This window comes from Stegostoma tigrinum, chromosome 4 (assembly GCF_030684315.1).
Source record: "Stegostoma tigrinum isolate sSteTig4 chromosome 4, sSteTig4.hap1, whole genome shotgun sequence".
Lineage (NCBI taxonomy): Eukaryota > Metazoa > Chordata > Chondrichthyes > Orectolobiformes > Stegostomatidae > Stegostoma > Stegostoma tigrinum.
The window spans coordinates 44487662-44511938 of record NC_081357.1 but is presented as its reverse complement, the minus strand read 5'-3'; the positions used below and the strand labels follow the sequence as shown (position 1 = coordinate 44511938).

General features: G+C 41.3%; 1 protein-coding gene across 6 annotated transcripts in view; it reads left to right on the top strand.

Moving 5' to 3' along the window:
- Window positions 1-1085: 1085 nt before the first annotated feature.
- Window positions 1086-24277, top strand: part of LOC125452474 (bcl-2-associated transcription factor 1-like) — a 72438-nt gene continuing 49246 nt past the window's right edge. For 5 of the 6 annotated variants that reach the window (XM_048530938.1, XM_048530935.1, XM_048530937.1 and 2 more), the window contains exons 1-4: window positions 1086-1203; window positions 9222-9324; window positions 18639-18789; window positions 20892-21812. In XM_048530938.1, the coding sequence (XP_048386895.1) occupies window positions 18680-18789; window positions 20892-21812 (1031 nt within the window). In that variant the 5' untranslated portion in view covers window positions 1086-1203; window positions 9222-9324; window positions 18639-18679. The remainder of the gene's footprint in view (window positions 1204-9221; window positions 9325-18638; window positions 18790-20891; window positions 21813-24277) is intronic. The other variant, XM_048530933.2, reaches the window with a different exon arrangement.

Below are 24277 nucleotides of genomic sequence, written 5' to 3'. Positions count from 1 at the left end.
CATTCAATTACAGCCCCACCCACCCTGCATTGTACCTTGTTGTCATAAGTTTGCTTTCAACTGAGCTGGTTTACTTTCTGTAATAAACAAATCCTCTTGCCCTACCACATGCCAAAACCAGCCCAGCTTGTCCCCACCTCCCTAACCTATCCTTCCTCCCACCTCAACCCCACCCCCATCTCCTACCTGCTAACCTCATCCACCCCCTTGACCTGTCCATCCTCCTTGGACTGACATATCTCCTCCTTAACTCCCCACCTACACTCACCTTTACTGGTTCCACCCCTGCCTCTTTGACCTGTCTGTTTCCTATATGCCTATCTTCTCCTCTTTCCATCTTCAAATCTGCCTCCCCCTCTCTCCCTATTTATTTCAGAACCCCCTACCCTCCCCCATTTCTGATGAAGGGTCTAGGCCCAAAACTTCAGCCTTCCTGCTTGGCCTGCTGTGTTCATCCAGCTCTACACCTCGTTATCTCAGATTCTCCAGCATCTGCAGTTCCTACTATCTCTTTAACCATTAACATCTATTCCGTATCTATATCTTTTCTCTACAACCATTAGCACTCTCTTTATCTTTTGCTCTGAGCACTTCACCATCTGTTGCACTTGCTCCTGCTTTGGCAACATCATTTTCCAAATCTCATCAAAGGCAATCAGTTGTTTATCTCTTCCACATATGCAGCCAGGCTTGCTGAAATTCTTCAGCAATTTCTGTTTTTTTATCTAAAACTGCACGAGTGTTTGCCCTGTGCTTTTCCCTATCAGGAGCACTGCCCCCCAACTTGTGAAGCACCGGCTAAACACCTTGAGCTTTTGTCTTTTTTAAAATGTTAGGGGAACAGCTCCACCTGTGGCAGGACTGGGGTTTCTGTTGAAGGGCCTAAGCCTGAAACGTCGGCTTTCCGGCTCCGATGATACTGCTTGGCCTGTTGTGTTCATCCAGCGCTATACCGTGTTATCTCTCGTGCCAGGACTAGGGAGCGTTTGTAAACGCCCGGGACAGCGTCTCATGTGGCAGGAGGGAGAACCTGGTTTGTAACGTGTCCCGCTCATCATCGCCCCCGCATGGTCCGAACTCGGACTTGCAGCGGGACGGAAAGCCGCCGGCGAAGGGGAAGAGCTGACCTTTGACCCTCATCGCTCAGGAGACAAGATGGAGTCCGTGGGCGTGTGACGACTGTTGGAGGGTTTTTGGCCTCAGGTAAGCGGGGAGTCTCCGGGCCCCTCCCTGGAAAACAGCCGGAGAGATGGGGCTGAGCTGGTGAATGAGGGCGGACTGTGGGGAGTGACCGCTCAATTCTCCGGGAAGAGCGGTGTGTGGCGCAAAACGTTCAAAATGGCTTTTCCTCCTCCCCTTCCCCACACCCACCCGTGCCTGGCTCTAGCCCTTTCTAAAATAAAGGAAAACATAAATTTCGCGATTAGTTTCTTCGCCGCACTTTCGGATGGGCCAAAATCAAATGCACCGAAGATCTTAGAAGACGCTTGTTGCATGAAATTCTTTCTTATGCCCAATAAACCGGAGCATTTTCTCACTGACCAGCTGTAGGAGAGTTGGCTGTTATTTCCATTTTACTTTCATTTGCGAAGGCCTAGGCTTTGGGTTTGGTGTCAGGTTAGGAACAGATAATTAACCATCTACTCTTTTATTGTGTTCCAGAGATAAAGCGTTCATTTATCTGTTCTTCAGTACATCAACACTTAATTGCACTGTCAATATTTGAAATGTCCAGATTGTATATCGCGTTAAGGAAATCGATAGAGTTTTATTAGTCAGTCGTGTACGCTTCATTGTGTTTACTTTGGGACTGAAGACGTTATATTTAATGCTGTAAATTCGATCTGTCTGCAGTAAATATGATTTTTGAAAAGTATGATTCTGGCCATTGGCGTCCATAGTTAATGTGTTTCTCTCATGACAGCCATGAGCTGGTAACAAATCAGTTAATCATCTAATGATCCTACCTCCCCCTTCAGACCCATCTTAAAAATAAACTTGTACAGAAGGAGACAGGGAGTACTTGTGTTACAGTATGAGATATCTGCAGTTCTTGCTACTGAAGTCAGAGACAACACAGTGCGGGTCTGGAGGAACACAGCGGGCCAGGCAGCGACAGAGGAGCAGGAAAGGTGACGTTTTGGGTATATATTGTTTTCTGTCTTGGATATTTTTAAAAATAAAATGTAACAAGTTGTGACTTGCATTGTCTATGTTTGGAGGCTGTGCTGCAATGTGATGTATTGCAGTCTTGATACTTCTTGTGTTTTTTTAATTACAATTTTTGTTATCACTAGTTATTTTCTGTTCTCCTCTGGACTGGGTTGGATCTTACCAAGTTAGTTTTGTCCAGTATGTTAGTGACTAAGCTTTTTTTCTTTGCCTCTTGACCAAAAGCAAGGTGAAAAGCAGGATATAAGAATGTTTTCTTGAATATTTATGCAATTTGCTTACTGTGAATTGTTTATCTGCTGAAGTGATGTACATTATGGGGAAAACAGTTGGTCTTCAGCACCATGGAAACACTAGCAACATTCTGTCTGGAGGAAGTTGTCATCATTATTTACTAGACCAATAGGAATTAGCTGCTGCAGATTAGAAGAAAGTGAGCCCAACCAATAATAAAAAAACACAACTCTGGGTCTGTCATGGGTGAAGAGAAAGTAGGTCCAATTACCTTCTGGATAAAGGGGAAAAGCAGGTCTGGCCTATCTTATTGCAAGTCAACATTCTCAGCAGTCTCCCTGATAATATCAAATTATCGTTCATGACTGGTGGATAAAACCATAGAAGCTGCCCAAATGTGTGTTTTCTGTGCAGATAGTTAATGCAATGACCTGTAAAAGTACAGAGTCTCGCTATATGGTTATGTAAATGTAATAGCAGTAACTTGGATGGCACAGTGGTTAGCACCACTGCCTCACAGCACCAAATACCTGTGTTCGATACCACCCCAGGGCGACCATGTGTGGCGTTTGCACATTCTCCCTGTTTCTGCATGGGTTTTTTCTAGATGCTCCAGTTTTCTGCCACAGTCCAAAAACATGCAGGTTAGGTAGATTTCCAATGGTAAATGCAGGGTTAAGTGGGATGTTCTTCAGAGGGTCAATGTGGGCTCGATGGGCCAAATGGCCTGCTTCCACATTGTAGGGTTTCTGTAATAATTTTAAAAAAAACTCCTGTTAGAATTTCAAACTTTGAAAGAGATTGTGAAGTGTTACATTAAGTAAATGATAAAATATATTAACTGGTTTGGTTGAGGTGGTTCTTAACAATATTTATATAAGGATAAAATTGTGTTCCTGCAGCTTGACCTGTGGCCAGTCATTAAAATTCAACAGAAGTTAATGTGGAATAACACCCCTGTACAGATGTCGTTTCTCATTTGACACTTGGCCAAATTGCTATTCTTTGTGTTAACCCCTGTACGTATTTGGAGCAGACCTTTCAATTGTAAATTGTTGCCAAGTCTAATCCTGCTTGCGTTCAGTTTCTACATGTATGTAGTACATATGTATTAAAGGATGGGCAGAAATGGAAACCTGGTTGATTATCCCTGCTAACACAGAGCCTGTGACACTGTTGGGAATATAGTTAGCTCAGTCTTGGTGCTACCCTAGTCTGGAATGAATTGAAAGGGTAATTTAGCTGAACATTCACCCCCTAGAGCAGATGAAATCCCTGCTCAAATTTTGAGACACGGTGCATATGGATTTGAGGGATGGCTGCGTAACCTGAAGTCAATTATCTGGGAAGAAGAACAGATATCTTGGGATTTCAGGGATGCTGTGATTGTGATTACATTCAAGAAGGGTGGCAATTCCATTTATGGTAACTACAGTGGAAACTTTTTGCTGCTGGTCACAAGGAATGTTGTTACAGAGATCCTCCTTTTCCTCTTCCCAGTGATCAAAGAGCTCCATTCTGAGTTGCTATGTGGTTTTTCACACATCAAGAGGCACTTCAGCTGTAATCTTTGGTATGTGGTGAATTCCAGAAAAATGCTTGGAACACCATCAACTGCTGAATGTGGCCCTTGCCATCTCATGAAGCCTTTGACTGTGTTCATAGTGAAAACTTATGGAATAACCTCCAAGTTTGGCTGTCCTCAGAAATTTGTTCCCATCCTTACCCACTCCATGATGAAGTGTATAATCCTCACTGTTGGAACTATCACACCATATGACTGAGTTACTCAACACTGTATATCGATGCATCGACGCTGTCCTCCATTTTTTTCCAGTGCAGTACTGCACCGTACCTTTGGCAAACAGTTGTCATGCAAGAAGATAATGTGGAGGTGCCAATGTTGGACTCGTGTGCGCAAAGTCAGATATCATAAGACATCAGATTGTAGTACAACAGGTTTATTTGAAATCGCAAGCTTTTAGAGTGCAGACCCTTTGTCGGGTGAAGTGAGAGAAGAGAACATACACACACACAATTTATGGGCAGGGAGGTCAAAAGATTAAACAACTGGTTTGAGTAGAATGTCAATAATTTTGTGCAGGTGATCAAAAGCGTAAGATGGTGTGAGTGCAGTGTCAACACCTGAATAACAAGCGAAGGGATGACCTACCATCTGATTAAATGAGGTAGAGAAATAATTACAAAGAATTAAAATACGGTGGTGCTGGAGACCACCTGAATGACTGTAATAGCATAATAGCTATAAGAGTTGCATATTGATTATCTAACCAGAGTAAGTAATCCATATCTGTACAAATTTATTAAGGTAGACAGATCATAACAAATTATTGAGGTTATTAAGTCAAAACAGGACAATGAGGGAGTTTTACAAATACAGAACAGTATGGTGGGATCACATGTAACGTGACATGAACCCAAGGTTACTGTTGAGGCTGTCTTCATGTGTATGGAACTTGGCTATCAATTTCTGCTCGGCGATTCTGTGTTGTTGTGTATCTTAGAAATCTGCCTTGGAGGCCACTTAGCGGAAGATTGGAGGCTGAATGTCCTTAACTGCTGAAGTGTTCCACGGCTGGGAGGGTACATTCCTGTCTGATTGTCGCTCGAGCGTCCATTCATCCATTGTCATAGCATCTACATGGTCTCGCCAATATACAACGCCTTGGGGCATCCTTGCATGTGTGGGACAGACAAGAAATTTGTTTTAAGTTTTCCATTCAAAACCAAAATCATCCCAGCCTAAGCTATTGAGCTCCAGTCTGCAGATAACACCTGTAAGCATGTTTGCTCAGAAATTAAGCTCCAGGTTGCTGTTGAGCTCTTGGTTGAAATATGTGAGGAAAAACGATCCTTTTACTAACTACCTGATAAATGAAGGTCCTTTCCAGTCAGCTGTCTTAACAGAACAACACCGACCACTCCCAAAATGGCAAGATTGTGGTAAGTGTGGAACTTCCAATCTTGGGAACCTCCTGGTTCCTATATATCTTGAAGACTTGGACACTTGAAGGCAACTCAAAGCAACGGTGAGTTAACATCAGGGCAGTCTTTACAAGATCTTCCATAAGCAGTCAAATGGCAGTGTCCACTCCCAGGCAAGCAAGGCTAATGTTAAGACACGATTCTCAAGGGAAAATAAAAAGACACGTTTGGGTGGGACATGTTGTTCATGTGCCTAATGCCAAATCCTGAAGAAATTGTTCTGCTTTGAATTGGTCATGACCGGTGATTCCCAAGAAGAAAGTGGAGATATTTTAGGGATGCCCTCACAGCATCTCTGAAGAGACCTCGCCAGTTAATGGGAGTTGTTGTTTTATGAGCCACCTGCACTTTGGTCGTTCATTTTGGAAGGCACTGAACTCTTCAAGAAGCTCTGTTGTGCATATGTAGAGGTGTCTGTGTTTGAGAGAATGCACAAATCTGCAAACACTTCATCTACCTGAACTTTCAACCACACCAGCCATTTATGGAGTAGAGGCTGTGGAGCAGTGTTTGGACTTCGCACCATCTCAAAACGCATCAACCACAGGGGAATCCTTTAGTTGCTGACATGCTCTGTACCTTTCAACTTTAGATGCTGTGTTTCAAAATGTTAAATTTCATTCAAAAGATTTTGAATCCTTGTGCTTCACTTAGCCTAGGTTAATTTTGATTACCGTGTTTTAATTACGACACCTCACTTAACTTTAAATCCCAATTATCCACATCGTCATAGTCATATGCACAGAAAACTGACCCTCCAGTTTCACTTGTCCATGCTGACCATGTTCCCCAAACTGAACTAGTCCCATTTGCCTGTGTTTGACCCATATCCCTCTGAATATTTCCTACTCGTGCATCTGTTCAAATATCTTTTAAATGTTGTAACTGTCCCTGCATCTACCACTTCCTCTGGCATTTGCTTCCACATATGAACTACCCTCTGTGTGGAAAACGTTGCCCTTTGGGTCCTTCTGAAATCTTTCTTCCCTCACCTTAAAATTATGCCTACTTGTTTGGAACTCCCCTACCGTCGGGAAAAGACCTTTGCTATTCACTTTTCCTATGCCTGCCATGATTTTGTAAACCTCCATAAGGTCACTCCTCCATCTTCCATGTTCAAGTGAAAGAAGCCCCAGTCTCTGCTTATAATTCAAACCCTCCAGTCTTGGGAGCATTCTTGCAAATCTCTTCTGCACGCTTTTCAATTTAATAATATGCTTAAGGTTATATTTAATCCTCTCCAAGTCTATTCAAAAAGGTAGTGATAAAGCTGTCTGTCTGTATGTATACACATTCAACTAAGTTGTTCTCATATTTAATATTAAACTTGATCCAAAAAGTATAGTAAAGCTGATGGAAGTTAGTTCGCAATCTAGGCATGATGAAGAATATGGGGCAAATCAAATCTGTTTAGTGACAGGATACAGTGGTTTCATATCATACACTTTTGCTGATGGCAGTTAAAAGACTAATAAAAGAAAAGCAGGTTCTACAATTAAGTGCTTCTTACAAACTGGCTATCAGTTTGTTTTTGGTGTTGGCACCAGTTGCCAGGCCACTGTCATGTGATGCACACTGTCTGTGGATGATGTAACTGTTTTCTTTGGTGGCTTGTGATGTGTAGGTGCAGAATGGATCATTAGACTTGTCATTGTCATGTTTGCAAGCAACTTTCAATTACAGTTTGGGTCATTGTCATCAAATTTTGGTTACCTCACCATACTGAAAATACTTGGGTATGCAGCCTGTTCCGTTCTGTGAATGTGCCCTAATCTTGTCCTTTTACTGAGTTAACTGCTGTCTATAGAAGGGCCCTTTTCAAATGATTAAGAAGAGAGACATACACGACTTCTATGTCGTGAAATATTTAAAAGAATGATTTCCATTTGTAAGTTTTGATTATTCAGTCATATTCCTCATTATTACGGCATCGATAACACGAGCTGGAGGAACACAGAAGGCCAGACGACATCAGAGGAACAGGAAAGTTGACGTTTTGGGTCAGGACCCTTCTTCAGAAATGGGGAGGGGAAAGGGAGCTCAGAAATAAATAGCGAGGAGGGGTGGTGCTGAGTAGGATATGTGAGATGGTTATAGTTGAGTGCAGGTAGGGAGTGGTGGGGATCGGTCAGTGGGATGGGAGTGGTGAATAGGTGGGAGAGAAGATGGACAGGACAAGTCAGGCCAGGGAGGTGGGAATGAGAGGGATGGTTGGAGATGGGACGAGGCCAGGATTGGGGAGACTCTAAAACTGTAGAATTCATGTTTTGGCTGTCGGGTGTAAGCTCCTGAGAGAGAATATGAGCTGTTGATCCTGCAGTTTGCAGGTGGTGCTGTGATACTGGAGGATGCCTAGAATGGATGTGTCAGCCTGGAGGGTAGGGGAGTTAAAATGGTTGGCACCTGGAAGGTGTTGTCATTTGTCACGTACAGCGTAGGTGCTCATAGCTCCCCCTCCCACACTCTGGTTGACATGCCCATCATGGGCCTCCTCCAGTGTCACACTGACACCACCCTCAAAACGTGGATTTCACCAGTTCTAAAATCTCCCCATCCCTGGCCTCATCCCATGTCCAACTCTCCCTCTCATCCCTGCCTCCTTGACCTGACGCAACTTGTCCATCATCTCTCCCACCTACCTGCCCCACTCCCTACCTGCACTCACCTATCACCATCCCACCTACTTTCCTCAGCCCCACCCCTCCCCTCTCCCTACTACTGAAGAAGGATTCCGATCGGAAATGTCAACTTTCCTGCTCCTTTGCTGTCTGGCCTGCTGTGTTCTTCCAGCTCCATTCTGTATTATCTCTGACTCCAGCACCTGCAGTTTTTGCTATCTTCAATAGGGCATAGTTTTGGCATGGTTTTAAGGTAAGGGGCTGGAGATTTAGAGGGGCTGTCAGGAAAATCTTTTCACCTAGAGGGCGGAGAGGAATCCTTGCCTGAAAGGATATTAGAGGCAGAAACTCTCTCAATATTTAAGAAGTATTTATATATGCAGTTAGGATGTCATTGCTTCAAGACTATGGGCCAACTGCTAGGAAAGGCGTTTAGAATAGTTAAGTGCTTGTTTTTGACTGGCACAGACTAATTGATTAAACTTGTAACAGAAGCTGAAAGCAAATACTGTTTTCTTTGAAACTAGTGGTGCACATCAAGATTAATGGTTCATGAAAGTCAGGATTTGAGTCCAGTAGAGATTGAAAAACTGTATAAAAAATTTTGCCTTCACAATTAAATGTACTTTAACTTGAGTGTCACAGTGCATTGTACTCTATCTTGGATATTGAAACATTGTTTGCAAATAAAAAGGATACTTTTTAAGCTGAATTTCACATCCTAAACTGGAATGTGATGAGGCTCCGATACATTATGCTCCTGATTGGCTTTTTTAACTCATTCAAGTAGTCACTGATGCACAAATACTTTGCGAAAACTTCTGTGATATTCAAAGGCAGCAGGAGTGGCTCACTGAGCTGAGGTGTCCTGTATCTCAGGTGTACTGTTGGCTAATGTAAAGACGACAGTTTGGACAAGGTACTTGTTTAGCAGACAGGATAACTAGTTTCTTTCTTTGTAATTCAGGAATAGGTACAGTTTGGAATAGTCAAACAAGACATGTTTGACAGCATGTTCTCTTCTGAGTAGTTTCTTAAATTGGAAGTGAAAGCGAAACATAACATAGCTGAAACACAGTAAAATGGAAATGAAGATTGACATATGAATTGTTCAACCAGCTTGAAGCTTGAAGATGATTCTAGTTTATTTCGGATCTTAAATTGATTACAGAATTTGTTTCCTTTCTACAGAAGTAAATCTTTGGGAAAAGATCTTAGAAAAAGGAAAAAAACTATATTCTCCAAACTGGCATACAGCAATTTGTGTGGACCTGTACAACAAAGCTCTCACCAGGTGTGTTGCAAAAGTAACTTCTCAAATAATTAGCCATTCAATGTGTAAATTTAGTACAACTCTGCAGTTTTTCCAAAATAAGAGCAGTCTAGGATAAAGAATCAAATATCCATTCAAATAGCTATACAAAGCTGTATTCATTGAATGTTAGAATTTATCCTATTAAAGGTTATCTGATGAATTGTTCAAGGTTAAACCAACATAGAATATGAAAATGAATCTTGGTGTATCATTACTGTTGAACCGAATTGAGCTTAGGCATTAACCATTTTATTTTTGGGGCAGTCTGTGTAACTGTTGCAGCTGACAGCTTTAATTTTGTCTCTGTGCTCAGGATTATATGCAAAGGTAAAATTTATGTATTTTAAACCATGCGAGGAGCCAAAATGCTGCAGAAACTTCTTGAATTATGATTCAGAGAGTGACATGGTGAGAGGTGATTGGGGCTCGTCCTGTCCCTGTTTTCAGGCTGTTATTCTTGGGTTTTTAATCAGTTTATAGTAGGATAATGAAATCACTTACTGCCAAATTTTGACAGACAAAAAGACAGGTTTTATCAACTACTTTTGTGCAGTAATGTTCTTTTTGTTATGCTAAACTGGAGCTGTACATTGTTAATTTGTCTGTGACTTGTCATGATAAATAATTATTGTTAAATTTATAATTCTGCTCTTCTGAAATTTTAGTGAACACCTCACTGATATACCTGTTATATTGATTTACCTGGTATTTGTCTAGTATTGTACATTAAATGCTAAGAAATACCCAATTTGAATGTTAGGTTCATTTTCAATTTTGTTGCACCTGAGTCCAATTTAGAAACTTAAACATTGCAAATTTAGTAACCTTGCCTATTTGTTATTCATTCATTGAATGTGATCATCCATGGCACATCCAACATTTGTTGCCCATTCTCCTGTTTGCCTTTTGAGAAAGCATGGGAGTCAGCCTTGATCCCTTGCAGCCCAAGAGCTGCATATACACCCATGGATCCAGGGCTTTGGCTCGGTGACAATGGAGAAATAGTGATTATAGCTTTAATGTTTTGTAACTTAGAGGGGAGCTTGCAGCTGATGTTATTCCATGTGCTTGCTGAGAGGCCATGAGTTTGGAAGATGCTGAGGAAGGACCTTGGCACATTCCTGCTCTTCTTTATACTATGTATATTGTTGTCACGGTGTACTGCTACTGCAGAGAGTGAATGTTTTAAATTTGTGGATGAAATGCCAATTAAGAGCATTGTTTTGTCCTGAACAATGTTGATCTTTTTGAGTTTTTTTGGAGCTGTACCCATCCTGATAAATGGAGCATATTCTATCAATTTCCTGACTTGTACCCTGTGGATGGTGGATATGTTTTTGGGAAGTGAGGATGTAAGTCACTTGCTGCAAGGTTCTCCGACTCTGACCTGCTCTTAATGAAATGGCAATACAATTCCCAAATTGTACACATCCTGATGCTGTGATTTCTGCATACATGATCTGTGCTGCTTACTGTGGGCTGAAACTTGCTCTCCGTGGATGTCATATAGCCTAATTAGGCACAGTTGGCTATAGTAGAGCAGAAGTAATTTGAAATAAATGAGTGTTTTATTTGCTGGTGTACTAAGTAGTGAGGAGGATAGTCTTCGACTGCAAGACTACAGATATCGATGGGCTGAACACTGAAAAATGGAATTTAATCCTGAAAAATGAGGTGATTTTGGTAATGCTACCAAAATGAGGGGGTACATGTTGAATGCTAGGAACCTAAATAGAACAGAGGACCAGAAGGGCCTTGTCCATGGATTCTTGAAGCTATAGGCAGGTAAGATACTTAAGGCAATTAGTCATGTCCTTGAATGCAAGAGCAGGGTGGTTATGATGTATATATCATTAGTTATGCCAAGCTGCAGTACTGTGAGTACTGCTGATTGCATTAGAGAGGATGCAGAGAATGTCTCTTGGGTTGGAGTGATTCAGCTGTGAAGAGTGATTAGTTAGGCTGGGGTTGTTTTCCTCCTAGCAGAGAAGGCTGAGGAGAACCTGATTGATTTATGCAAAGTTGAGTGGAGTAGGTAGGGAGAAACTTTTCCCTTTTAGTAGTGTGATAACTGGGTGCACAGTTTTAAGATAAGGGGTGTGAGGCTTAAAGGAGTTGTGAGGAAAATCATTTTTGCCCAGTGGTTGGTTAGCTATCTGGAACTCGCTACCTAGAAGATCAGGGACACTTGACATTGAAGCAGTATTTGGATAAACAGTTGAAATGTCATAGCACACAAAACTCTGTTTTAATGCTAGAGAAATAAGATTAGAATAGATAGATACTCAATGATTGGCTCATCACATCAATGTCAAAGGGCCTTTTTCTGTGTTGTAAAAGCTTGGACTCTTGTTTTCTTTTGGTACAGAGGAACATATTGGTGCTAACTAATGGCTTCCTGAATTTTCTTTGCCAAATCTTTGCCTAGTTATAAAGCATAAATCCTCAATTTGAAACTGATAGGAAAGGGTTAACATTACTAAAATCTTCATAAAGATTAAGCTGTACTTTTGCATATTTCCTTAACTTTGGTTCAGATAATGCTTTTGTCTCGTGCAGCTTCTTATTATGTTAAAGCTATATATAATGGAACAGCTGTAACCAATTGCAATGTACAGAAGAATACTCCAGGAACAGAGTATTTTTTCCCCAAAATGAAGCCAAGGTCTAATCTCTAATTTGAATGGAAGATAATCTTGGAACAAATTCACCACAGTAGCCTTGTACATACTGTCCATGCTCATTGCCTTTTAGATACAATTTATTCAACATCAGCTTAAGAACTTCCCGATTTGCCCAGATTGCAGCCACCTATACCAAGTTCAGTCCATCTTGATCTGTAATGGATTAATGTTTATGCTGCATTGAATGTAGAATCTATGCAACCTGATCAACCTGTTCAGAGATGTTAGTTATACACCTCTGGAGCAGGTCAGACTTAAACTTGGACCTCCCAGGCCAGGGGTGGGGAACTGCTACTGTGTAACAAGATGGCCCTCAAGAATTCTGCCCCTATTTTACAGCCTGTCCAACTTTGGCATCCTCAACCAACCTTGCATCCCATTGTTTTTCAGTCTTCTGAGTTTGGTTTCCTTGCTTCCTGCTCTCCATTTACTTCACATTTGAAAGCATTGTTGTCAACCATCTTGGCCTATTCACTAGCATTGGAAAGGTCACCCTCTTTGCTTCTCCTCTATCTTTTGGATCTATGAAGTTTTTTGAGTAAACCTTCAATTGGCAATCAGTTATCCCAATGTAGGTACACATTCCATTCCTTCCTTCATCCCAAGTACCATGAAATATTTTATTAATGTTAAAATTTATATTGTTAATAAGGTGCGATAAGTGAGCTTTGACAGCTGCATTGCACAATTGTTCTGTTTTTTTTAAGATGCATTCATAGGATATAGGCATCACTGGTTCATCATATATTGCCTACCTGTAATTCCCCTGGAGCAGGTGGTGAAGGGCTGTCACCTTGAACTGCTGCATTCCATTTGTTGTAGGTAACTCAGGATGCTTTTGAAGGAGGGAATTAGAGTATTTTAACCCAGTGACGCTGAGAGAATGGCAATATGTTTCCAACTCAGGTTGGTGAGTGGCTTGGACTGAAACCTTCAGGAGGTGGTGGCCCCCTGTATCTATTGCCCTTGTTCTTCTAGATAGTGCTGGTCATGTGTTTGGAAGTTCTTACCTAAGAAGGATTGGTGAATTTTCACAGTGCATATTGCAGAATGTGAGCTCTTCTGACAGTTGGGCGAAATTAATTTTTTTTTGGATGTGGTCAGCCATGTGGGCCCTTTTTGTCCTGGGTGGCGTCAAGCCTCCTTGGTGTTGTTGGAGTTGTGTTCGTTCACACTAGTGGGGAGTATTCCATTGCACTCCTGATTTGTGCCTTGCAGACGATGAACAGGCTTTGATGAGACTGGAGGTGTTGCTTGCTGCAGAAGCCCTAGCTTTTGCTTTGCTGTTATAACTACATTATACGGCTAGTCCAGTTCAGTTTCTTGTTAATAACCTCAAGATTTTGCAGGTGGAGAAATTCAGCAATGGTAATATCATTGAATTTCAAGGGGCGATGACCACTTATGTGGTATGAATGTTACTTGCATTAGTCAGCCCAAACTTGGATATTATCCAGGTGTTGCTGCATTTAGACATGGACTCATTTCAGTATCTGAGGAGTCATGGATGATGATGAATCATCGGTGAACAGTTCCACTTCTTGGCTCATAATAGAGGGAAGGTATAATGTGAAGCAGCTGAAGATGGTTGTAGGCGACTGAGTTGACCAAGTTTCATCTTTAACAATGACATTCAGTCATTTTTTTTCTAGCTTAACTTCAAACCAGCAGAATTTTCCCCTGATTCTGACTCTCGTTTTATCAAACTTAAGTTACTGCTAGCTCTGACCCTTTTCATTACTTTACTGATGATGGACAGTAATTAGCTAGTTGGGATTCCCCCGTAATTGTTCCACAGAACCTCTTAAGTAATCTACATTTTTCAGGTGGATACCAGTATTGTAGCTATACCGGAACAGCTTAAACGTATGCATAATAGCGTATTTGTAAGTTTAGCCTGATGTATAACTGAAACAAGTACCAGCAAATAAATATTCGTTGTACCAAACTGATGTATTGCCTTAAAAAAAGTGCTTTTTAAAAAAAAAAGCTTTGTATGTTGCAGTTATCTGCGCAATTTGCGGGAGTAACAATTCAAGGTGGAAACAGACATTTATACTGAATGGGTGGAGAGTGCTGATTGGTTGGCAAGTGGACTTTGGTCAAGGTCTTGCCAGGGAGAATGCACCTACTCAAGCTGTTTAACAGTTGATTGCTATGCTTTGTTTAAATTTTAAACCAAGGAGCCCTCTTGTAGTGCAGTGGTAGTGTTCCTACTCCTGGACAGAGAGGCCCAGATTCAAGTCCCACACGCTCCAGAGATATGTAATAACATCTCTGAACAGGTTGATTAAAAAGATAGGTTAAATTAAAAAAAATTAAACCAAGCCAATTGACTTTGAAATTAGTTGCCATGCTATTGCCTCCAGGTGTTTGTTTTTTCTGTAAATTGTATCCAGGAAATTTGATCTACTGAAGAATCTAGTCACGGAGACAGCATACCCACGCATCGTACTCCAGCTGTTGTAATTTAATGATCCAAAGTAATATTGATTGAAAATGGTGGGTGCTTTAGAGTTGCAACCTGATGCTGGTCAGCTTGTCTAATCTGCAATGTTGCTTGATCAAGCAGCAATTAAATTCTGGGATCTTTTGGCGGTATCTAGTGTTAAAGCAATAGACAAGCTTAAACAGTGTCCTATCTTAACAGCTGAGTCATTAAAATATTTTAATCATTTGTGGCTACTGGAGACCATTAATGTGTATTATTCTTGCCTGGCCTCTATTTATGGTGTTGTAGTATAAGAATCTCCTAACAGTGGCTTTACTCAAGAGTTTCAGGAATGATATTTCCACTATAACTGTTCTCAAATTCCTGCTCCTAGCATTGTAACAAATATAGAAACTGGGGACATGTGGTTGGAGCCCCCCCCCACCACCTTTTTCAGAGATGTAACTTTTCTCAAATGTACTTCCTAGTTCCTCAGAATGGTCCGAAACTGCATCAGCTAGCGAGAGTTAACCACTTTGAACAAGATTTTTTTTAATATGATACTGGCAGTACCTTCCTCAGTGAGATTCTTGCCTTCGAAAAAGTCACTGGATGGAGGAAAATATTTCAACCATCTAAGCCAGGCTTGTTCGCATTTAAGTTTCCGATTATTGATATCTATTAATCACTGTCAAAAGCCACCAGTAACTGTGCAGTCCTTCCTTTTGATCATAGTGAGGTGTTGCTTGTTTTGCTAAAATATAGATGAGTGAAAACTTAAATATTCAGTGGACTTCACTAGAGAATAAAGAACAAAGAAAATTGCAGCACAGGAACAGACCCTTCGGCCCTCCAAACCTGAGCCGATCCAGATCCTCTATCTAAACCTGTTGCCTATTTTCCAAGGATTGTATCCCTGTACTCCTTGCCCATTCACGTATCTGTCTAGATACATCTTAAATTACGCTATCGTGCCCGTCTCTATCACTTCTGCTGGCAATGTGTTCCAGGCACCCACCACCCTCTGTAAAGAACTTGCCATGCATATCTCCCTTAAACTTTTTCCCTCTCACCTTGAAATCGTGTCCTGTAGTAACTGAGTCCCCCACTTTGGGGGAGAAAGCTTCTTGCTATCCACCCTGTCTATACCCGTCATGATTTTGTAGACCTCAATCCGGTCCCCCCTTAATCTCTGTCTTTCTAATGTAAATAATCCTAATCTACTCAACCTCTCTTCATCGCTAGCGCCCTCCATACCAGGCAACATCCTGGTGGTCCTCCTCTGCCCCCTCTCCAAAGTATCCACATTGTTTTTGTAATGTGGCAACTAGAACTGTACACAGTACTCCAAATGTGGTTGAACCTAAGTCCTATACAGCTGTAACATGACCTGCTAATTCATGTACTCACTACCGTGTCCAATGAATGAAAGCATGCCATATGCCTTCTTGACCACTCTGTCGACCTGCGTTGCCACCTTCTGGCTGCAACAGACCTGAACACCCAGATCTCTATGCATCAGTTTTCCCCAGGGCTTTTCCATTTACCGTAGAGTTCACTCTTAAATTGCATCTTCCAAAATGCATCACTTCACATTTGCCTGGGTTGAACGCCATCTGTCATTTCTCCACCCAACTCTCCAATCTATCGATATTCTGCTGCATTCTCCGACTGCCCGCTTCACTGTCTGCTACTCCTCCAATCTTAGTCTGATTAGCAAGTTTGCAGATGACACTATCTATACCTTCCACTAGATCATTTATGTATATCACAAACAACAGTGGTCTCTACACGGATCTCTGTGGAACACAACTGGTCAGTGCTCTCCATTTTGAGAAATTCCCTTCCATTACAACTCTGTCTCTTGTTGCCCAACCAGTTCTCTGTCCGTCAAGCTAGTACACCCTGGATCCCATGCGACTTCACTTTCTCCATCAGCCTACCATGGGGAACCTTATCACACGCCTTACTGAAGTCCATGTATATGACATCCACAGCCCTTCCTAAATCTCTCTACTTTGTCACTTCCTCAAAGAATTCTATCAAGTTGGTAAGACATGATCATCCCTGCACAAAATCATGCTGTCTATCACTAATAAGTCTATTTTCTTCCAAAAGTAAATAGATCCTATCCCTCAGTATCATCTCCAGCGGCTGTCCCACCCCTGACGTCAGGCTCACCGGTCTATAATTACTTGGATTATCCTTGCTACTCTTCTTAAACAAGGGGACAACATTAGCAATTCTCTAGTCCTCTGGGACATCACCCGTGCTCAAGGATGCTGCAAAGATATCTGTTAAACCCCCAGCTTTTTCCTTTCTCACGTCCCTCAGAACTTGGGATAGATCCCATACAGACTTGAGGACTTGTCCACCCTAATGCCTTTTTATAATACCCAACACTTCCACCACCACCCCCCCCATGCTGACTTGACCTAGAGTAATCAAACATCTATCCCTAACCCCAACATCCATCATGTCCCTCTCCTCAGTAAGTACCGACACAAAGTACTCATTAAGAATCTCGCTCATTTTCTCTGACTGCTCGCATAACTTCCCTCCTTTGTCCTTGAGTGGGCCAACCCTTTCTCTAGTTACCCTCTTGCCCCTTATGTATGAATAAAAGGCATTGGGATTTCCTTTAACCTGTTAGCTAAAGATATTTCATGACTCCTTTTAGCCCTCTTAATTCTTCGTTTCAGATTGGTTCTACTTTCCCAATTATTTTCCAAAGCTTTGTCTGTTTTCAGTTGCCTAGGCCTTTAGGTATGCTTTCTTTTTCCTCTCTGCTCGTCCCACAACTTCACTTGTCATCCATGGTTCCCTAATCTTGCATTTTCTATCCCTTGTTTTCACGGGGACATGTCTGTCCTGCCCACTGATCCACCTCTCTTTTTAAAAGCCTCCCACATATCAAATGTGGGTTTACTCTCAACAACTCCTCCCAATCCCCATTCCCAGCTCCTGCCGAATTTTGCTATAGTTGGACTTCCGCCAGTTCAGCAGTCTTCCTTTAGGACCAATCTCGTCTTTGCCCGTGAGTATTCTAAAACTTGTGGAATTGTGATCGCTATTCCCAAAGTAATCGTCTACTGAACCTTCAACCACCTGGCCAAGCTCATTCCCCAACACCCGGTCCAGTATGGCCCCTCGCTGAGTTGGACTATTTACGTACTGCTCTAGAAAACCCTCCTGGATGCTCCTTACAAATTCTGTGCCATCTAAACCCCTAACCCTAAGTGAACCCCAGTCAATGTTGGGAAACTTAAAATCTCCCATCACCACCACCCCGTTCCTCCTACGTCTGTTCATAATCTGTCTACGTATTTATACCTCCATCTCACGCTTGCTGCTGGGAGGCCTGTAGTACAGCCCCAACATTGTTACCACACCCTTCCTATTTCTGAACTCTGCCCATGTTGCCTCACTCCTCGAGTCTCCCATAGTGCCCTCCTTACGCACAGCTGTGATGTCCCCTTTGACCATTAATGCATCTCCTCCACCCCTTTCGCCTCCCTCTCTATTCTGCCTGAAGCATCTATATCCTGGGATATTTAGTTGCCAATCTTGCCCTTCCCTCATCCAAGTCTGTGTTAGCAATAACATCATACTCCCAGGTACTAATCCAAGCCCTAACTTCATCTGCCTTACCGATTACACTTCTTGTATTAAAACAAATGCACCTCAGACCACCTGTCCCTTTGTGTTCATCATCTGCTCTCTGCCTACTTGTCTGCTTAGTCACAGACTTCAGTATCTAGTTCCTTACAGGCTTTACTGCCTCCTTTACTGGCCACTGACCACCTCATTTGGTTCCCATCCCCCTGCCCCATTGGTTTAAATAGGGAAGTGGCAACCGCATTGTCATTTTAGCCAAATAGTTACACACATGGAATATGAAAGACATTAATGCCTGGCATCTCTGCCTTCCAGCTGATGACAAATTCACCTTCCTTTTGTCAAATGAAACAAAAAAAAATTGGGCGAAGAAACAAAATATGAGGTACGCATCAGCAGTGATGACATAGTTTACTGCTTTGAAAATGTTTATCTGAAAAGTGTGATTAAGTATGAATGTGAAGTGTACGCTAATAACATTATTTTAAGCGTAGCCCTTCGATATTAAAAGCTCTTTTTTAAAGGTAAGCTATAAAACATCAGACTTTTCTCTTTTTCAGGTTCTGCATTTTCTTTTCTAAAGTAAAATTTGAACATCAGAATGGTTCGATCTAACTCCCAATCTCATTCATCGAGATCAAGATCTCGTTCTCGATCCAGCTCCAGATCAAGGTCTCATTCTAGATCACGTTCCAGGAAGAAACGATATAGGTAATCGTTTTGGATGCTGGTTACATTTTGAAGCAAGACCCATAATTTTTAATGTGTTTTTGATGGACTTTCATGTTGGTATCAATTAATATTTTATTGCAAACTTGGATTATGTGTGTAAGAATAAGCAGAACTGTAGGGCACAAAGATTTGTGAAATTTTCTTAAAGTGCTTTCACAGAGTGAGGGTGTGGATACTAGGAATGGAATGACTTTGCACGTTCAAGGCTCAGAATCCAGCTTTCAAATCAGACAAAGTACAAGCAGGTCTGATTTCAAAATTTCATGCCTATTCTCCATCCTGTATAATCTACTGCAAAGTTTTTGTGTGCTCTCAAAAACAATGGAAGTAAATTAACAATTACTTTTAAAACCAGAGTGCAGAATTATTTGAAATATTGAAATGTTAACGTGGTAGGAAAAGTCAGCAATTTATACTAAACAGAACATTTTTATTTCAAGCACCGAATATTTGCAAAATATTAACAACTATCCAATCTTTAAAAATCTATGATTATACCAAATTTCATTGCAGTTGCAAGTGAATTCATTAATTACTGGTTAGTTTTACCTTGGAATTCAATCAGCAAAGACTTGGGTTGAGTCTGATTTACTGTAAATTGCAGTTTCAGTTGAAGAGCATTGATACAAATCCAGAGCCCAAAAGTGAAAGCCTCATCGTGCTTCATATTCAAGTTATTGACACACATTATTTCTTTACATTGCAGTTTTTACAGTTTCAATTTTTTTCTGTAATACAGGTGTATTTTCTTGAATTTGGTGTCCGTGGAGAGAGAGCTTTTGTTAACTGTGTGAATGGTTTTACTGTAATGTTCCTCATGTTACTTTTTACATTTGCTCCTAAACTTTGGAACTAATTGTGACTAACTTTTTTTCCTGGGGTAGTTTTGTAACTTGAAGTATTATGCAAACCCTCATTACTGACTAAATTTATTCTCTGGTTCCGAGATGGAAGAAGCAAGCGCCTTTTACAAATTAATTCTTTGGTGTAACTTCAAAGGTTATGCAATCCTACTTGCAGTGTCTCATTTCCAGGCCCAAACAATAAGTAATGCTGCAATTTTTAAAGGTTCAGAAAAAATTCAATATAAAAATAGTTAAATATTTTGAAAAACGTAATAGTATTTGATCTTCATTTTAATCATCATTTTGAAGGCATTGTACTCACTAGTTGCACGAAAGGGTAAGAACAATAACAATCAAACAAAAGGCTGCATTTGATGGAATAAAAAACCCTCCAGGTGACACTTGTATTATTGGGTTTGTGTTTCTTTGAAAGAGTACAGAAATATTTTGAGGAGCATATAGAGTATAATTGCTCAGGATTAAAACTTGTTTCAATTTCTGTAACAAATCCAGTTACATAGGTCTTAGTCACCTGCCTTTCTTCTCATTTTGTTTTTCTTTCAGAAGTTGGATTTTGAAGACTGAGTGGGTTGAGTAAACTCCATCATAAAGACAAAAAAAACTTGCATTTATATAGCAACTTAATATGTCTGTCAAACATCTCAAAGCACTTCTCTTGCAATGAACCTCCTGTTTTTGAAGTGCAGTGACTTATGTAGGCAAATATGGCATCCCTTTTGTACACAGCAAGATCCAGAAACAGCAGCGAGATGAATGGCAGCTAACCTAATAGGGAAAATTGTATGTAGTCTGGAAGGCCTAGTCAGAAAGCCTTGGTGTATTTTTTTTAAATACACATTTGTTTTTGAATATGTTTCACAATTTATTTGCATTGATTTTTCAGCATATTAAAAAGAAATGGTCTCCAGAATATTCCAGTTGATATTGAGGAATGCATTAGAGGAATGTTTACTTGAATGTTTAAAATTGTTTAGTTGATTTTAATCAAATTTCTTTGACACTGTTTCTGTGATCTTTTAACTTGTTGTAGCTTGAGAGTTAAAAGGGGGGAAAAGAATTTTATACGCTTAGGAGCTTGAATATCTTTAAATTGACCAATGTATAATGCAATGGAAAACTTACTGTATTATAATTCACATTGCTTTTTGTGATCTGAATTACTTATGAAATAAATAGTGATGTTTGTTGTGACACTTCTTTTGTGGATTCTCTCAGTTCTAGATCTCGTTCCAGATCCTATTCACGATCTCGCAGTAGAGATCGTAACTATTCAAGAGATTATCGGGATTATCGTGGTAATAGAGGAATGAGACGCCCTTATGGCTATCGTGGAAGAGGGAGAGGGTATTATCAAGGAGGGCCACGATATTATCGAGGTGGTTATAGACTAAACTGGCAGAATCGAAGGCAGTCTCGTAGTCCACGACGAGGCCGTTCAAGGTCAAGAACACCAAAACGTAGATCCATATCCCAACGATCCAGAAGTCGATCTCGACAATCACACCGATCGTCCTCTGCTAGGTCACGTGGCTCATCGTCTTCTCGTTCATCATCACGCCACAGCAGATCCCCGGTGGCTTCTAAAAGACCCAGGTCCCTGGACAAACGTGGAAAGAAAGCAGAAGGGACAGTTTCTCAAGATGAATCAGGAAAGATCAAGCAAACAGAAAAATCTGTGATGGATGTAAAATATGAATCTGATTCCTCTAAGGTGCATAGTGAATTTCGTAAAACTCCTCCAGTTCGAAGCGAGAGTTGGGCAGGACTTTCAACATACAATGACAATAGTCCAAGGTCTCATCATAGCCTGTCTTCACTTCCCAGCCCAACAGGTCTCAGTCCAACACGTTCTGTTCCTTCCCGTCATAATTTGTTGCAAGCTGTGCCACCTAGGCTGAGCTCATCACAAATGAGTCCGCCATCCTCCAGTTTGCAGCACACTCCTGAACAGCATAGCTCCTCTGGGCATAGTGCATCCCAGTACAGTCCTTCTCAGTGTAGTCCAATACGACAGAGCCCTACAAAAGTTGTTTCAGTTCAACACAGTGTTCCAAAGGAAGATGTTCGACTGAAACTGTCTGCCTTTTCTGGTGATACTGTGGACCAAGAGCTCCTTAAAGCCAAGTACCTAAAAAGGTAAATGGTTTCCACTATTGTCTTCTGAAGACAATTTTTGTTCTTAACAATCATTTAAATTCTGAAGTGTACTTTTAGAATGTGTGTTCAAAAAATTATTTGAAGAAACCAACTGTCTAAAAGTTTCATCCCGTTTCCCAGATCTGCATCCCCCCCAAAAAAATTCCACACACACTTCCCCAACTCACTCCGCAAGTCCTTCCAGCTATGTTAAACTTGTTGGACTTGCTTTGCCTTCAGCTGTCCAGCAAAGGCCTTGCCCGTGTTCCAAAGTACTGCCCATGCAGTAAACATACCTTGCTTATGTTTCCACAGGTGTTTTTCAGGATCAGCATGGTGCTCTGCTTTATTCCCCACTTCCAAGTATGTGAGGATAAGATGAGTTTTTATGGAACGGTCATGGAGTGGGGCATCTTTCGTGACTGTACTATAGAGAAAGACAGTATGCACCTTGCTTGGTCATGCCTGGGGAAAGCGCGTTAGTGTATTGGTACAGAGATAGCAGGAACTGCCGATGCTGGAGAATATGAGATAACACGGTGTGAGGCTGGATGAACACAGCAGGCCAAGCAGCATCAGATGAGCAGGAAAGCTTGACATTTCGGGTCGGGACCCTTCTTCAGAAATCGGGGAGGGGAAGGGAATTCTGAAATAAGTAGAGAGGCGGGGAGAAGATAGGGTGAGAGGCGACAAACAGGTCAAAGAGCCGGGGTTAGAGCCAGTGCAGGTGAATGTAGGTGGGAAGTTGGGGGTGGGATCGGTCGGTCCAGGGAGGACAGACAGGTCAGGTGTGGCGGGATGGGGTTAGTAGCTAGGGGATGGGGGTGGGGCTTGAGGTGGGGACTAGCTGGGCTGGTCTTGGCATGTGGTCGGGAGAAGGGAGATTTAGAAGCCTGTGAAGTCCACATGGATACCCTTGGGCTGCAGGTATCAATAGGACCAACCTATTTCCACCCCCCCCCCCCCCCCCCCCCACTACACTCACCTTCACTGGCTCTTAATCCCACCTCTTTGACCTGTCTGTCTCCTCTCACCCTGTCGTCTCATCCATCTTCTATCCACCTCCCCCTGTCTCCCTATTTATTTCAGCATCCCCTTCCCCTCCCCCATTTCTGAAGAAGGGTCCTGACCCGAAACATCAAGCTTTCCTGCTCCTCTGATGCTGCTTGGCGTGCTGTGTTCATCCAGCCTCACACCGTGTTATCTCAGTGTATCAATACTTTGCCCAATTGGTTTCTAGATGGTGAGACACAGTGAGTGTTGGCATCTCTCCTGATCTTGCGAGAGAGAATTGGCCCAGAAAATAAGATTTTTTACAAATTTGCCATGTACCTCATCCTAATTAGTTTTTAAAAAATATTCTCCAGTGTCCTCTGCTAGTTGAAAATAGCACTGAAACTAAACCCAAGCACTGGTTATCAAATAAGAGAGTGAGGTGGATGCTTTATTATAAAACTTTATGGTAATGTTAAAGTATTGAAAACTTTATCCTTTCGTAGAAAAAATGAGAAGGTCATAAATCAACACACATGTCCTTTTAAATCAATGAATTAAAACAACCTTCATCTCTCCAGTCTCTGTTATAAATTTTTATTGCCTTCATGTACGAATTATGCTATGACTAATCTATTTTACATGCACTGGACCAAATTCCTAGTGCTTGTTGTAGCTTCTTTCACTTTTATTGCCCAAAATCAAAACAAAATTGGTAACTTATGCATGAAACAATCCATACTCTCGTGCGGCATGGCCTGGATAATATTCAGGCTTGGATCAAAAAGAGACCAGAATTATTCATACCATGAAAGTGCTAGCTAGGCATTGACCATCTTAAACAAGAGATAATCCATTCCCCCACAATTCTGAAACCAGCAAGTTACCTGAATGGGGCAGATAGTGATGTATTGGTTATGTTACTGCAGTATTAATTTGGAGATGCAGGCTAATGATCTGAATTCGTATCCCACTGTGATAGTTGGTAGAATTTTCATTTAATTTAGTTATAACGTAAATAAGGGGTCTCTTGTAGCACAGAGGTAGAGTCCCTACCCCTATACTAGGAGGCCCAGGTTCAAACCCATTTGTTCTACAGGTATGTAATAACATTGCTGAGTAGCTGATAATAATCAAATTTTAATTCAAGTTTAGCTGTTGTCAGTTCCATTTTGTTATCACCATTATTATGATGTTGTTAAAAACCCATCTTTCCCCCATTTTATCAATATGTTCAAGGGGTCAAGGGAAACAACTGGTGAGTTGATGTGCCAGATTAATACTTACCCCTGAGTTAGTCTAGGTTTTTAAATCTTAAACTTTTCTGGGATAACTATAAGCTTAATTGAAGGGGAACCTTCCAAGTTCTCTGATTTCGATGAATCATTTTGGAGAGTTCCAAATGTAGAATTTACCCATTGCAATCTTCAATTTCCTATGCAGCTCCCACAGAGTCTGCAATGTCTGGGATT